The 16,533-nt window shown below is 42.9% G+C and overlaps 1 protein-coding gene across 1 annotated transcript in view; it reads left to right on the forward strand.

Annotated features, from left to right (window-relative positions):
• Positions 1–5,055, forward strand: part of LOC125364028 (calcium-binding mitochondrial carrier protein SCaMC-1-like) — a 32,567-nt gene extending 27,512 nt beyond the window's left edge. Inside the window, exons 8-10 of the mRNA XM_048363432.1 lie at positions 1,265–1,432; positions 3,513–3,663; positions 4,880–5,055. Coding sequence (XP_048219389.1) covers positions 1,265–1,432; positions 3,513–3,663; positions 4,880–5,055 — 495 coding nt within the window. The remainder of the gene's footprint in view (positions 1–1,264; positions 1,433–3,512; positions 3,664–4,879) is intronic.
• Positions 5,056–16,533: the final 11,478 nt, after the last annotated feature.

Genomic DNA, 16,533 nt, shown 5'->3' on the forward strand with positions numbered 1-16,533 from the left:
CTGTATCCCATCGGTTTCTTTTTTTTTTTTTTTGGCCAGTCCTGGGCCTTGGACTCAGGGCCTGAGCACTGTCCCTGGCTTCTTCCCGCTCAAGGCTAGCACTCTGCCACCTGAGCCACAGCGCCCCTTCTGGCCGTTTTCCATATATGTGGTGCTGGGGAATCGAACCTAGGGCCTCGTGTATCCGAGGCAGGCACTCTTGCCACTAGGCTATATCCCCAGCCCCCCATCGGTTTCTTTGTGGTGTATTTTCATTGTCATTTTGATTTGTGAACTCTTAATTTCATCCTTAATTTGCTCTGTGACCCAAATGTTAGCTAGTAGTGAGGAGTTTAGCCTCCAAGTGTTTGTGTAGCTTCTGCAGTATCCCTTGTTACTGAGGTCTAGCTCAATTCCGCTGTGATCAGATAGAATACATGGGATAATGTCAATACTCTTGTATTTGCTAAGGCTCTTTGTATGGACGATGATATGACTTATTTTGGAGTATGTTCCATGGGCTGCTGAGAAGAATGTGTATAGGGTGAAAAACCATGTACAGGTCTGTTAGATACATGTGGGATCTGGTGTTACTTAGGTCTGTGGCTCCTTGCTAATTCTCTGTGTGTGAGATCTCTCCCTTGGAGAGAATTGAGCATTAAAGTCTCCCACTATTATTGTATTTGGGTCTATCTTGTAAAACCGTACAAAGAATCAACAGTCAGGTGCTGGTGGCTCACACCAGTAATCCTAACTACATAGGAGATTGAGATCTGAGGACTGTGGTTCAAAGCTAGCCTGGGGAGGAAAGTCCATGAGACTCTTATCTCTAATTAACTACCAAAAAATCAGAATTGGTGTTATGACTCAAAGAAGTAGAGTGCTAGCCTCGGGCAAAAAAAGCTCAGGGACAACACCTAGGTCCTGAGTTCAAGCTCCATGACTGACCAAAAAACTCAACAAAAAGGGTTGTTTTTTAAAAAAAAAATTAACAAATTTGACAGACCCTTAGCAAATCTAAGGAAAGGAATCACCAAGTAAATAAAATTAGAGACAGTAAAGAGAACATCACAACATTAACAAGCAAAATTCAAAATAAGTGAATTAAAAAAATCCTCAGTACTATATCAGTTGTTGATAATTATGAAATTAGAATTAATGCTTATGTTTGCTTTCTTTTTTGATTTCTATATTTTGAAAACAATCTGATCTAATAATGCTTACTAGACCAATAGAAGAGTTGGGCAAATTTTGTAAGTTTTTCCTTATTATCTATCACATGTAGGTTGTAAAGACCAGACTGACTGTAGGCAAAACTGGAGAATATTCTGGAGTTATTGATTGTTGCAAGAAACTTGTTAGAAAAGAAGGTGTCCAAACCTTTTTCAAAGGGTATGTTCCTAGCATGCTGGGCATTGTACCTTATGCAGGCTTAGATCTTGCTGTTTATGAGGTGAGTTCATTCTCAAAATATGACATTATGTGTTAGCTTTGAAATATTGCACAGTAGTTTTTTTTTTTATTCTAAAAGTGTGGTTATAAAACTTTGCCTAAAGTTGCTTTGGACCACAAAGTGAACTGAATGTTTTTGTCCTTTTGTTTTATATGTTTGACATTTGGCATTCTAATAATTTTGTTTAGCTAATTGTCGTTTTTTAACGAGTTTTTGGCAACAATAATTATAGATTCTGAATTATAAATTCTGATAGTTCCCTGGGTTTCAACCCTGGTGTATCTCTGAATCACCTCCATATAGGAATTTTCTAAAAACAGAGTTCTTGGGCTAGATCTTGAGCAATTCTGATTGCTATCCCAGGAGAGCCCTGAGAGTCAAACTTTTAATTCCCTATCCAGAAAAAACTGATGTGCAGGTAAGGTTGATAAATATTCGTGCACGATTGTGAGTATCAGAATTGAAGGAGACATGGCAAGAGGTTGGGGCTGGAGGACAGCCAGCATAAGGATAGGACAGAAGCTCCCTCAGCCAGGACTCAAGGGTCACTGCGTTCTGTCAGTCATCTCATTTGTTTCAGGAAGACCACTTTCACACTAGTTACCATGTAATCATAAAACTAGGTGAGAGCACGGTATCAGAATAACTCACTTCCAGTGTGGGAAAACAGCTTCTTGGCCACAGGACCAGTAGTATTTTTGGCAGATCCACTATCATATGAAAGGTAGCCATGTTTCCTTAGGACTTTAACAAATAGTTACAATTTTTTTGTATGTTTAAAATAGTAAATATTGTATCATGCATTTCTAGCCTTTTTGTTTTCTTACTAATACGATATTATTAAAGCAAAATTGTTAATATTAGTATATTGGGATCTCGCTGTTCTCTCATTTCTGTAGTCCAATATTTTTTTGCTTTCATGCCAAAGTGCCATTACACATTTTTCTTTTTATTGTTAGAGTATTTAATATAGATATACCAGAAAGAGTATTGAATATAGATATACCAGAAAGAAATTTTGGGATTTAAGTTTTCAAAAGCATCAAATTATACATTTGGATAATTGTCCCAGTACATATACTTTCTGCCACTCCTTAAGAAACAAACAGTTCTGGGGGATGAGGGAGGAGGTAACAGACAGTACAAGAAATGTATCCAATGCCTAACGTATGAAACTGTAACCTCTCTGTACATCACTTTGACAATAAATAAGAAAAAAAAGAGAGCTGGGGAAATGGCCTAGTGGCAAGAGAGCTTGCCTCGTATACATGAGGCCCTGGGTTCGATTCCCCAGCACCACATATACAGAAAACGGCCAGAAGTGGCGCTGTGACTCAAGAGGCAGAGTGCTAGCCTTGAACAAAAGGAAGCCAGGGACAGTGCTCAGGCCCTGAGTTCAAGGCCCAGGACTGGCCAAAAAAAAAAAAAAAAAAAGAAAAAAAGAAACAAACGGTTCTAAACCCTCAAGTGTTTTTTTCCCCAGTCACTTTTTTTGTTTTGGCCAGTCCTGGGGCTTGGACTCAGGGCCTGAGCACTGTCCCTGGCTTCTTCTTGCTCAAGGCTAGCACTCTGCCACTTGAGCCACAGCGCCACTTCTGGCCATTTTCTGTATATGTGGTGCTGGGGAATCGAACCCAGGGCCTCATGTATATGAGGCAAGCACTCTTGCCACTAGGCCATTTCCCCAGCTCCCCCCCCCCCCAGTCACTTTTATTTAAAGAAAAGAATTAGGAAAGAGGTGTCTTTCTTAACAATTGAGAAAGTATGGTTTTGTGAGCCTGCCATAGATTGTACCATCTTCTTTTCTGCAACATGTTGTTAAATTCTCTGAGAGTCTCCAGAATTTCATTCTAGTTTTTGACTTTGACTGTCTTTAAAACCAAAACAAGCAGCAAAGGAAAAAACATGACAAAAGAAAACACACAGAAATACAAACATAGGAACTAAAACTCAGGTTGCTCATTCGAGAACATCTGTGTCCTCTCCCTGTTTTGCCAGCAGAGGTGCCCTTCTTTACTGAAACTTTATTTTATTGACAGTTGCATTGTAGTTAAAGGATAAATATCATTCTTTTTATCAGCTTTTGAAGAACTATTGGCTAGAACATTTTTCACAAAAGTCTGTAAACCCTGGAATAATGATTTTGCTGGCCTGTAGTACGCTGTCTCACACTTGCGGCCAGTTAGCAAGCTTTCCTCTACACCTCCTTAGAACCCGCATGCAGGCCGACGGTGAGTTTGGGTTTTTAATGAAATTATATCTAAGTAAAAAGTATACTTTAAATAAATATGAGTTAATGATTTAAAAACAGGAAAACTGTAGAATTGATTTGTCAAAAGTATGAGGGTCAAATTTATTATTTTATTGACTAGACACTTATGAGTTTCAGATTTTATTTTCAGATTTTTATTCAAACGTTATGTTTGGGTCAAGATGCATTGTATTCATAAACTGCTTTGTTAGGTGGCAACTCCTTTGTACAACTAAAGATAATTTAAAATCTGAAAACACATAAGAAAAAAAGTTATGTTTGGCCCTCTCCACATTTCCTCTAATTATGACCTGGTCATCTCATTACATTTTTAATTAGCTAGCGAGTGCAGAAAAATAGAAAGGGCTTTGTTCTTTTCATACTGAATCAAGATTCCGTGGGATCATACAGTTTTGCCTTTACTCTGCTATCCTTGCCATATTCTGCATCAAGAATTCAACCTATCTGTGGACTTGAACCCAATTGTTTCCTTTTAGCCTACTTAGAGAGATAACAAGAAGGGAAGGAATCTGCTCTGTTTATCTCAGAGTGCAATGGTAGAGATTTCCATTTCAAGAACATAGCCTTCCTCACTTGTCAAGGAGAAAACTCCCCATTAGCCCTGCTGTTACCTACTTGAGTAAATGATTTAAAGGGGGTAATGTGGCAAGTGATTTAAAGGGGGTAATGTGGCAAGTGTCTAACATCTCTTTCTCCCTCTATTTCTTAAATAAGTTTTAGGTTTGATCTGTATTTCAGTTGAGGTTTAGAGTTTATCTAGCCACTCTATCACCTGTCCATTCTTCTTTCAAAAAGTCATTCCTAATTCCAAATGCTTCTCTGTGGGTGAAATACTTACTAGTTGTTCCATAGCACTTTCTGTAGTGATAGAAATATTTCATATGTGTATTTTCCAGTAAGTAGTCCTTGATCATGTTAGGCTGTCAAGCACTAGAAATGTTACTGAGAATCTGAAAGTTTAGTTTAATTAAACTTAAGTAGCCGCAAGTCTAGTAGCTGCCATATTGAACTGTACAGGACCATTGTGTGTATACAGGATGGTGGTGGTGGTGGTGGTAGGGTTATGTCAGTTTCTCTTTGCTCTGAAGTACTGCCAGTTCTTTCTCATTAACACTAGCCTGTCTTGATGTTTAAAGATTAAATGTTGAATTATATTATTTTCTTTTAATTTATAGCTCTGGTTGACAAGGAAACAGTACCAATGACTGAGCTCATTCAGGAAATATATAACAAAGAAGGAAAAAAGGGATTTTTCAGGGGCTTCACCCCTAACATCTTAAAGGTGATTCCTGCAATAGGCATTGGCTGTGTCGCTCATGAAACAGTGAAACCACTTTTGGGAATAATCTAGAATACCAGATGGTTGTCTTTTCTATAATCGCTAAATTACAAGGTAATATCTGTGTTATAAGGCAGTCTTACCTTTTCTTATTAATTGTAATATATTTGTTAAAACATCCTGTTTATTATAAAATATATAAATTAAATAATCTTGGAAACCTTATTTAATGATTTTAAATCCCTAAGGTCTATAGACTTTTCCTTCTCCTTCTCCTTTTCTTTTTCCTCCTTCTCCTTTTCCTTTTCCTTCTTCTTCCTTTAACATTTCTTTTTGCTCTCCCCTCAATCCTAATGTGTGAAACTTTGTTTTTGTGATACTGGGTTTGAACTCAGGGCCTTGAGCCAAGTGCTCTACTGCTAGAGTCAAAAACTTGTCTTAGAGTGGATTTGAACATGTTCCAGAGTAACATTAGTTGGTTACACGAGTTTGCATTAGCTTGGTTTGTATTTCAAATTTTTTTCTTAAGGCTGAGCTTGAGAGCATTTTATATACTGAAGGGGAAAAAACAGCATATTTAAAAATGATATTACAGTTTCATTTTGACTTTCTCTTTTTTGAGTAGCTTGAAGAGTTAGTTTTGGTGTTTCTTTTATCAGTGTAGATGGAATAATGATAATATGTTTTGGGTTTCCTGGGGACTTAATATATTGTTGGCTCATTTTAGTTCTCAATACTTTTAGCTATGTAAGGAGCTTGTCAAAGAGGAGGAGGTAAGTACCAAACAAATGTTTTGTCCTCTAGTTGAAACATTTGACAGGGAGAATTTTAAAAATTGATTATTTCATTCCTGGTAAAACAATTATTACTTAAACTTTGAGTTAGTTGAGTTAGCCCTTTAATATTCTGTTTGCTCCTAGTTTGCATTAAACAAATTACGCTCTCTGTTGGAAGTCTTCTCACTGTGTGCAGAGGCAGGGGTAATGGGTTGCCACACTAAATTAGATTGTGAGTCTTAACTTTGCAGGTCCAAAACTTGGACTTTTATTAATTTCCTCAAAATGATCGATTTCTTGATGGTAGATTAACAAAAATTATTCACAAAATTGAAGAGTAGATAACAATTCAAAAGCACTAATGCGGAGTAGAGCTTAATTCTTTCCATTCACCATAACTTTCTCCAGGGTACATTGCTTCTTGGCATCAGAGTACCTGGGAATAACCAAATAAATAATGAGAAACTTGATGTGGAATTAGAACAAAGAAAGGAAGAATTTGTTTCTGAAGGAGATTCCATTCAATCCCATCCCAAGTTAGATGGAAGGCGCTGGAGAGTTTGTATATAAGAAACTGAGACCTAAAATAAGGGTTCATGTACTGGAAGGATTTTAGAACTTCAGCTAACTTAGGCCACAGACCACCAGAAAGAAGGACCAACCTCTTGTGAAATGTGGGAGTGAGAATGTAAGAAATTTCCTGAGAGCCCTCTTACAAGTTTTGCTTTTACAAGTAAGCATGACCCTCCCCCTCCCCCCGACTTTTTTTTTTTTTTTGCCAGTCCTGGGGCTTGAACTCAATCCTGGGCACTGTCCCTAGCTTCTTTTTGCTCAAGGGTAGCACTCTGCTACTTGAGCCACAGTGCTGCTTCTGGCCTTTTCTGTTTATGTGGGGCTGAGGAATTGAACCCAGGGCTTCATGCATGCTAGGCAAGCACTCTACCACTAAGCCACGTTCCCAGCCCAAGCATGGCTATTAGATGAATCAACTTGAGCAGGAATACAAAGATGAGGAGGTTCATGGAGCACTGGGAGAAAGGTTTTTCCGACTGGGTCCTGGCATATGCACTCTTGATTCTTCTACCTTAGCCTCCCAGGTGTCTGTGTGTCCTGCTAGTCTGGTCATTTGTAAATTTAAGTGTACAGGAAAATGTAGTGAGATATGATAGGTTGGTGTAATTGTTTGCTGTAGTTGGTGCACTGGGGTTTATGTATTGGAACTTTGGTTCAGATTTTGGAGATGTTAAGAAGTGGTAGAGAAGTGGGAGGTAGGGCCCACCACAGAGTAGTTAGGTGGGTCACTGGAGGTGTTGCTCCCAGAAGAGAATACAACTAATCTTTCATCTCACAGAGTTAGTTTGTTACAATGCTAGAGTTTGAACTCAGGGTCTCACCCTTGCTCGGCAGGCATCCTGCTGCTGAGTTAGGCCTCTCCAGCCCTTCTGTGCATTGGTTACTGTTTTTGAGATAAGATCTGGCTTTTTGCTTGGGCCATGACTACACTGCTTATTTTGTCTTCCTGTATGAGTTGGGTTGACAGGCTTGAACCACCGTGCCTCTCTTCTTTCACTGAGATTGAATTGTGTGGCATTTTCTTCTTGAGCTGCTCTGAAACTGATTCTCCTGACCTCAGCCTCCATGAAGGTAGAATGATGTGTGCATACCACCCCACCCATCTGTTGGTTGAGATGTGGTCTCATGTGTATGTCTGAGCTAGCCTCCAACTGCAGTGTGACCATGTAGATATTTCCAGGTGTATATGCCTTGACTATGAATATATATGTATATGTATAGATATGACATTTATATGCCTGGGCTATGAATATATATATTTACTTGCCAGGAACTGAATTAGCTGGCATCTTTTTTTTTTTTTTGGCCAGTCCTGGGGCTTGGACTCAGGGCCTGAGCACTGTCCCTGGCTTCTTCTTGCTCAAGGCTAGCACTCTGCCACTTGAGCCACAGCGCCACTTCTGGCCATTTTCTGTATATGTGGTGCTGGGGAATCGAACCCAGGGCCTCATGTATATGAGGCAAGCACTCTTGCCACTAGGCCATATCCCCAGCCACATTATCTGGCATCTTGATTTGGACTTTTCTAGTCTTCCAAACCATGAGAAAATGTCTTTTTAAGCCACCAAGTCATTGTACTCATTGTGGTAGCCAAAGTTGATGGATACAGATTAGAATAGAAAGAACAGGCAGCATTGTTAGAGAAAATCACCACTTAGACCAGAGTGCCCTTGAACATTTTGAGTAGAGGAAAATGGTGGAGTAACCAGAGCAAGAAAATCTAGAAAACAGGGAATTTCTTGGAGCTACGGTTGAGTCAACTGCGTCAAAGATTAAACGAGTGCACATCAATACAGTGGATCTGGAGGCAGATTCGATGTCCTCCTCTTGTTTAGAAAATTAAACTTCCCTCCTTCAGGAAGTTCCATGTTTCAGCCTTAAGTCATCTCGTGCTGTTAAGCTATCCACGTTCCTTTCTTGTTGTAGTCACCTGTTCTCCCTCCTGTTCTCCTCTCATTCCTTGAGGATCTTGGCGCTTGCTTCAGGGGCAGAGTCTCCATCACTATGCTGTCGTATTCTCATGGTTTCAATACCCATGCAGATCATGCTTCCAGTGCTCTAGTGTCTCATTTCCTGGTTTTCTTTCCTCCATTGACCTATCTCAGCCACCCACTCCCAGTCATATCCATAATTACTAAAACCACTCCATAATCTCCCTCTTTAAAAAAATTCCAGTCTCCTGTCACGATCTTTCATTCGAATCCAGTATGTTCGAGTGTGAAATCCAAGTCCACTTGCCCAATGGAAACTTGAGGAGTCCATTGATCCTGTTACTGTCACTCCCTCCACTCAGGTGCTCTGTCAAGTCCTCTCTCCTCAGGTGAATATGCCTGGACTATGAATATATATACATATACATGACACTTATGTACCGGATTCTACACTCATTATAATTCCTTCCCATGTTGAGCTCTCTGTGCCTCTCTCCTTTGCTATGCCCACTTTGCTGAACTGCCATCCCCCTTTTCTCCATTTGCCCTGTGTGGGCCCTTTCCTGTAGCTGAATGTGGTTGAAGAAGACCATAAAACCAGGTCACTAGTTTCACTTGAAATTTGTGATCACGTAAATTCACGACCACAGATCTCAGTGAGCCATTAATGCGCCCCAGCAGTCAGACTTCATGTCCTTAGCCTTCCATTCACTCTCCCATGATCTTTAAACATATTCTGCATTTTCTTTTCCCCCTAAAACTTTCAGTTGATATTTTGTGTGTGTGCACACGCACCCCAGTCAGGGCTTGAACTCAGGACCTTGCCCTTGTCATGGGTTTTTCCTCCCAAGACTGGTGTTCTACCACTTGAGCTTCTCCTGCTTCTATTCCTAACTTTTTACTGGTTAATTGGAGATAGGATTTCCTGGATTTGTCTGCCCAGACTGGCTTCTAACTGTGATCCTCAGATGTCAGCCTCCTGAGTAGTTAGGATTACAGACATGCAAAACTGGTGCCCAGCAGTTTACATTTATTTTCCCCCAAAAGGAAAATACTGAAGACAGGTTCACGAGCTCCTAACATATATCTACCTACTTAAATCTTTGTCTGTATATTGTACTTTCCCTCCTGTCACATGATGGATTGTCCATGATGAGTTAAAGCCATAATGTTAATACATGCTGTCGATCCTGTCACTTCTAGTGTACTTACAGACATTGCTCCAACAATCATTCTTTCCTTCACAATCACTTTTTGTCTCTGTATATTAGAATACAAATATGTTCTAGCCTTTTTCATCTCATAAATATTATAATTTTTTTGCCAGTCCTGGGGCTTGAACTCAAGGCCTGAGCACTTTCCCTGGCTTCCTTTTGCTCAAGGCTAGCACTCTACCACTTGAGCCACAGTGCCACTTCTGGCTTTTTCTGTGTATGTGGTACTGGGGAATCGAACCCAGGGCTTCCTTCATGCATGCTAGGCGAGCACTCTACCACTAAGCCACATTCCCAGCCCAAATATTACAAATTTTATAAGCCCCTTTCTAGTTTTTACCCCATTTCATTACCTCTTTTGATAGCAAAAATTTCCAAAGACTTATCTTCAGAGTCTTTACAGTTTATTTCTGGAGTCATAAATTAGGATTTTTGCATGCTTTAGTTAACCTGACTGATGTGACCACTGACTTGTCCTGGTAAATAACCAATTCCCAGAGAAAGAGGAGAACATTACCATAATCTAGAGAAGCCCCTGTGTGTAAGCAGGCTAACGAGTAGTCTAAGTGTTGGAGTTAGCAGATAAGGACATTAAACTATCACAAATTGCTTAAAGGATTTAAGGGAAAAATGATCACATGGGTCAAAAGATAGGGAATCTTGGTAGAGAAATGAAAATTATAATTACATAGAAATTTTTAAAATTTAAAAGCAGTATCTGACAAACAGTAACAACCACCAAAAAGTAAAAATTAAAAGCAAAACCCTGAATGGCGTTAACAGCAATTGGAGATGAGTTCTCTTCCTCTTGAAAAGGATGGGTGGCCTGATGTCACTGTAACTGAGCTTGGTACCTTGGGTATTGTGTGTGTGTTTATCAGAAGTAGGGAAGGGAAGGGGAACATCACAGCAGTAAAAGGCCAACCAATGCAACAGCAATACTTACAAACTATATGCTGCAAACCAACTGTACAAGTTGGGGCGGGGGAGGGGGCTGGGGAGGGGGTTGGTGGGGGGAAATGAGGAAGGAGGTAACAAGTTTGATAAGAAATGTACTCTCTGCCTTACGTATGAAACTGTAACCCCTCTGTACATCACTTTGACAATAGATAAATCAATTATAAAAATGAAAACACAAATCATTCGATTCCAGCAGCATTCAGTGTTTCTTCACGTGTGGGAATATAAAAATTTTTTAAAGTTGTCAAAAGAAAAAGGAAAGAAAAGGATGGGTGGAAGATGGTACTCAGAGTAGCCATGGTCTCAAAAGTTTCTCCTTTAATCCACTTGCATTGTGGCTGAGGAATTCAGCAGTCACAGAATTGACTGTTTGCTATCTGTGGAAATTTTGAATAATGTCTTGTATTTCTTTCTTTTTTTTTTTTTTTTGCCTGTCCTGGGCCGTGAACTCAGGGCCTGAGCACTGTCCCTGGCTTCTTTTTTGCTCAAGGCTAGCACTCTGCCACTTGAGCCACAGCCCCACTTCTGGCCATTTTCTGTATACGTGGTGCTGGGGTATCGAACCTAGGGCTTCATATATTCGAGGCAAGCACTCTTGCCACTAGGCCATATCCCCAGCCCCTTCATACAGATTTTAGTGAGATTCATTATGCTATTTTCATGTATGTATATTAAGTACTTGTATAATATTCACCAACTCCTATTATCTTTCCTTTTCTCCTCCTTTTTCTTGATTTTTAAGGCATTCAAACTGACTTTTAAACATTTGACAAATTAAATACTTGGCACGCTGAAATGGAAGTCTATTAAGCTCAATCAGCAAGATATACTTAGACATCTTTGTTGCTTCTCTCCTCTTTCTTTGGTTACAATGGAAATTATAATGCTTTGCCATAAACCTTAACTTACAGATATTATCCATTGTTCCAGTGGTGAGCACCTAGCTGAAGTCAGTGAGTCCCTTATAAAGGTTTGAGGAGGTTGGTGCCTTTTGGAGCACTATCTTTTTATACCTTACTAAAATTACTTATGAAGTTTACATGAAAATATAAAATATAATATAAAAATTAGGAAGTTATATGATCATAAGTGTACTGTGTACACATGTATAATATAATGATCTTTACAGAGTCATCCTCTAGAAGATATTTGAAACTGCATAGAAGATCCAATACTGTAACAAGTGGTACACTTTGACAATAGAATGGTTAATGGATTACAAAGCTTATTGGTAGGCAACCAAGAGGAAAACAAAAGATACATTAGGTTATGTGAGTAAAGCCCTTGTGCATTATAGAACACAAAATAATGAAAAGACAGCTATGGAATGGAAAAAATACTGACAAATCATTTATCCAATAAGGTGTTCATTTCTAGAATGTATAATTACAATAAAAAACAAGGTGTGATTTTAAAATGAGCAGAAGGCTGGAGGCCCAGGTGAAGTGGTAGAGCACCTGCCTAACAAGTATAAGGTCCTGAGTTCAAATTTCAGTACCACCTCCAATGAACAGAAACGGGAAAGGGACTCAGACATTTCTCCAAAGAAGATAATCAGATAGCTAATAAGTACATTTAAAAATAGCTCAATATAGCGAGACAAAGGATAAAAGGCAAACCAATGCAAGAGCGATATTCACAAGACAGTATGTTGGAAATTAAGTCTGGGTGGCGGGGAGGTGGGGAGGAGGACAGGTGGGAGCAGAATGAGGGAGGAGGTCACAACTTTGACAAGAAATGTACTCACTACCTACATATGTAACTAACCCCTTTGTACATCACCTTAACAAAAATTAAATAAAACAAGATATTGGGCTGGGAATGTGGTTTTGTGGTACAGTGCTTGCCTTGTATACATGAAGCCCTGGGTTCGATTCCTCAGCACCACATATATAGAAAAAAATAGTGCTGTGGCTCAAGTGGTAGAGTGCTAGCCTTGAGCAAAAAGAAGGCAGGGACAGTGCTCAGGCCCTGAGTCAGAGAGGGAAGGAAAGAGGAGAGAGGGGAGAGAGGAGAGATTTAACATTAAAGTAAAATAGGTGCTACAGAAAAAAAAATAGCTCAATATCACTAGCTGTTAGGGAAATTCAAATTAGAACACCCATGAGGTTGTACTTTATACATGCTGTAATAGCTAAATTAACAATACAACAATCACAACAACAATAATAGTACAACAGTAATAACAACTGATCCCAGAAAACGAGCAAGTGTTGGCGAGGTTGTAGAAAAATTAGAGCCCTTATGAACCCAAACAGTCCCTCAAAAAATTTAAAAGAGAATTATCCTGTGACCCAGCAAGTCTACTCTTGGATATATTCCCAGAAATCTTCAAGGGAGATAGCTGTTCATTCACGATAGTATCAGCAGCCAGCGTGGAGGCAACACCAATGTCCATGTACAGATGAATGGTGAGATGATCTGTTATACATATGCACCGTGAAATAGTACCCTAAGTGGAAGGCAATTCTGATGCATGTTCCAATACAGAGTGAACCTAGAGGATATGCTAGTCAAAAAAGGACAAATACTGTATGATTCACTTATATGAAGTAATTAGAGTAATCCAAGTCCTTGCCACAGAGTAGGATGTGGTTAGTCACCAGAGGCTTGGAGAGGAGAGGATTGCAGAGTTAATATTTAATGGGCATAGAACTTTATTCTTTTGTAAGTTGAAGACATCTGCACAGTAATGTATACTTAAAATGGGTAAGGTGGCAAGTTTTAGATGTACATTTTACCAAGATTAAAAAAGTAAACTATCTTATGATCTTTTTTGCAGCATAAAGTTATATTTTAACCTCAGGACTTAAATGTATGACTGAGTCACTGAGACAAAAATCATTTACAGGAATGATAAAAGTCCAGCACAAACTTTTGTCTTTGTTCTTGGGAAAAGATGCTGATAAGACATATTTTGAAATCTATAAATAAATTTTTTTTTGGCCAGTCCTGGGCCTTGGACTCAGGGCCTGAGCTGAGCACTGTCTCTGGCTTCTTTTTGCTCAAGGCTAGCACTCTACCACTTGAGCCACAGCGCCAATTCTGGCCATTTTCTATATATCTGGTGCTGGGGAATCAAACCCTGGGCTTCATGTATACAAGGCGAGCACTCTTGCCACTAGGCCATTTTCCCAACCCTCTATAAATAATTTAAAAAGTAAATGTATTATATTTCTCCCACTGATGGATTTTAGTTACATTGGAATGTCCAGTGAATGAATATGGACAAAGAATATATCTTAAACAAAAAGTTGTGTAACACCAGGACTTAACTCATTTTAGTTCTCTCTTTTGTTAGTGTGTTTTAAGGACCTATAGTTATATAGATGAATTTTAAAAAGTGGAGATCTATCTACATTCCATCTTTGCCTTTATCCTGTCCTGTCCTTATCCAAGCACCTGGCTTGGGAAATTTTATTGCTACAACAGTACATTTCTCAATACATTGCATACATATTTTTTAAAGAGGAAATTAGCTGGGCACCAGTGGCTCACACATGTAATCGTAGCTATTCAGAAAGCTGAGATCTGAGGATCATGGTTTGAAGCAAGCCCAGGCAGGGAAGTCTGTGAGACCCTTACCTCCAATTAACCACCAGAAAACCAGAAGTAGAATTGTGGCTCATAGTGGTAGGGCACTAGCCTTGAGTAAGCCCCATGACTGACAATAAATTACTGAACAATTGAAATAAAGGATAGCCCCTTGTTCCTATTATTAAGTTCAACAAATATAAAACTGCTGTGCAGTTTCTAAGTCCTTCCCACTTTCTTACCTTGTTCAGACAGGTAAGTTTGCAGACAGGTCCCTGTCAATGTGCAAGCCACTCTGGAGAGTGACCACTTTATACCAGAAGAACTTCTCAAGCTTCACTTCATGAAATGAGCACCAGGGTCCTTGTTTAAGGCAATTTCTATTTAGTAGGCCTGGAATAGGCATGAGAAGTTAGTTTCTAAGTGACATCAATGCTGCTGGTTTGTGGTCCACGTAGTGAACCACAAAACTTAGTTTAAATATGGTCTATATATAATGTGTACAGTTTTTTTTTTTTTTTGCCAATCCTGGGGCTTGAACTCCGGGCCTGGGCACTGTCCCTGAGCTTCTTTTGCTCAAGGCTAGCACTCTGCCAAGTGCTTTTTCTGTATATGTGGTGCTGAGGAATGGAACCCAGGCTTCATGCATGCTAGGCAAACACCCTACCCCTAAACCACATTCCCAGCCCTCACAGTGATCTTTTGAGCTGAGAGTTCTTAATCCAATTCTGCCCATTTTAATGTTGGATTGCGATTCTTCACATAGAATGAGAATAGATATAGTGAATAAAAGATTAATCTTCCTGTTTTTGACACACAGTGCAGCCATCACCAGAGCCTAGTTCTAGGACAGTTTCACCTGCCCCAGTTCCTCTGCGCTTTCTGGAGCCAACCTCCTGCCCCCTGGCTCCTGAGAACGACAGATCTGCTTTCTGTTCCTACTGTTTTGGCTCTTCCAAAATGTCACGGAACACCGTGGTGTGTTCCCAGCTGCTCACTCCTTTTATTGCCCCGAAGAACTTCCTCGTGTGAGTGAAACGCGGTCGCTCACCAGTTTACTCACTGAAGGTTACCTTGGTGGTTTCTGGGCTTGGCAGGCAGCCTCTTTCAAGTGCAGAGTGCGCATGGGAGCTTCACAAAGATCATTTCAAGGTCAGATAGGACATTCGGTGACGTTCTGGGGTCTTCTCCAAGGAACGGGCTAATTCTTCACAAGGCGGGATGAGGTTGAAAATAACATCAGTGGCTCCCTTGCTTCAAGGTGTGTTTGCTAAGCAGGCCTCCTACTCATCCAACTCTGGGTTCCTGAGCAGCGGGGGCGGGAGGTGAGCGTGCTCGGGATCCGGGCTTCGGGCGGGCGGGGGGGGGGGGGGGGGGGGGGGGGCGGGGTGCAGCTGGCGTTTGCCTAGTGGCTCAAAAGGTCTGGGGAGGGCGCAGGCTTCACGCAACCCGACGTGCGGACCTCACGCGCACCCCCGACACGCAGACCTCACGCGCATCCCCGACGTGCAGCCCTCACGCACAGCCCCGACGTGCAGACCTCACGCACAGCCCCGACGTGCAGACCTCACGCGCATCCCCGACGTGCAGATCTCACGCACACCCCGACGTGCAGACCTCACGCACAGCCCCGACGTGCAGACCTCACGCACAGCCCCGACGTGCAGACCTCACGCACAGCCCCGACGTGCAGACCTCACGCGCACGTGCAGCGTTTCTCCCCGCAGACCACGTGAGTGAGGCGGCCTCCGCCACGCGGCTGCATTTGAGCTGGGAGTATATGGCGGTGAAGACCCGGACCGGCGGTGTTTTGCAAGCTGAGCAGCCGCGCCGCGCCTCCACCGCGGTCCCGGGGCCCGGGCCCCTCCCCGCCCTCGGAGCCTCCACCGCGGTCCCGGGGCCCGGGCTCCTCCCCGCCCTCGGAGCCTCCACCGCGGTCCCGGGGCCCGGGCTCCTCCCCGCCCTCGGAGCCTCCACCGCGGTCCCGGGGCCCGGGCTCCTCCCCGCCCTCGGAGCCTCCACCGCGGTCCCGGGGCCCGGGCTCCTCCCCGCCCTCGGCGCCGCCCTCCCCGGGGCCCGGGCTCCTCCCCGCCCTCGGCGCCGCCCCTCCCCTCCCCGGGCCCGGGCTCCTCCCCGCCCTCGGCGCCGCCCTCCCCGGGCCCGGGCTCCTCCCCGCCCTCGGCGCCGCCCTCCCCGGGGCCCGGGCTCCTCCCCGCCCTCGGCGCCGCCCCTCCCCTCCCCGGGCCCGGGCTCCTCCCCGCCCTCGGCGCCGCCCCTCCCCGGGCCCGGGCTCCTCCCCGCCCTCGGCGCCGCCCCTCCCCTCCCCGGGCCCGGGCTCCTCCCCGCCCTCGGCGCCTCCACCGCGGTCCCGGGGCCCGGGCTCCTCCCCGCGCCGCCCCTCCCCGAGCCCGGGCTCCTCCCCGCCCTCGGCGCCTCCACCGCGGTCCCGGGGCCCGGGCTCCTCCCCGCCCTCGGCGCCGCCCTCCCCGGGGCCCGGGCTCCTCCCCGCCCTCGGCGCCGCCCTCCCCGGGGCCCGGGCTCCTCCCCGCCCTCGGAGCCTCC

The sequence above is a fragment of the Perognathus longimembris genome, chromosome 15 (genome assembly GCF_023159225.1).
Source record: "Perognathus longimembris pacificus isolate PPM17 chromosome 15, ASM2315922v1, whole genome shotgun sequence".
Taxonomy (NCBI): domain Eukaryota; kingdom Metazoa; phylum Chordata; class Mammalia; order Rodentia; family Heteromyidae; genus Perognathus; species Perognathus longimembris.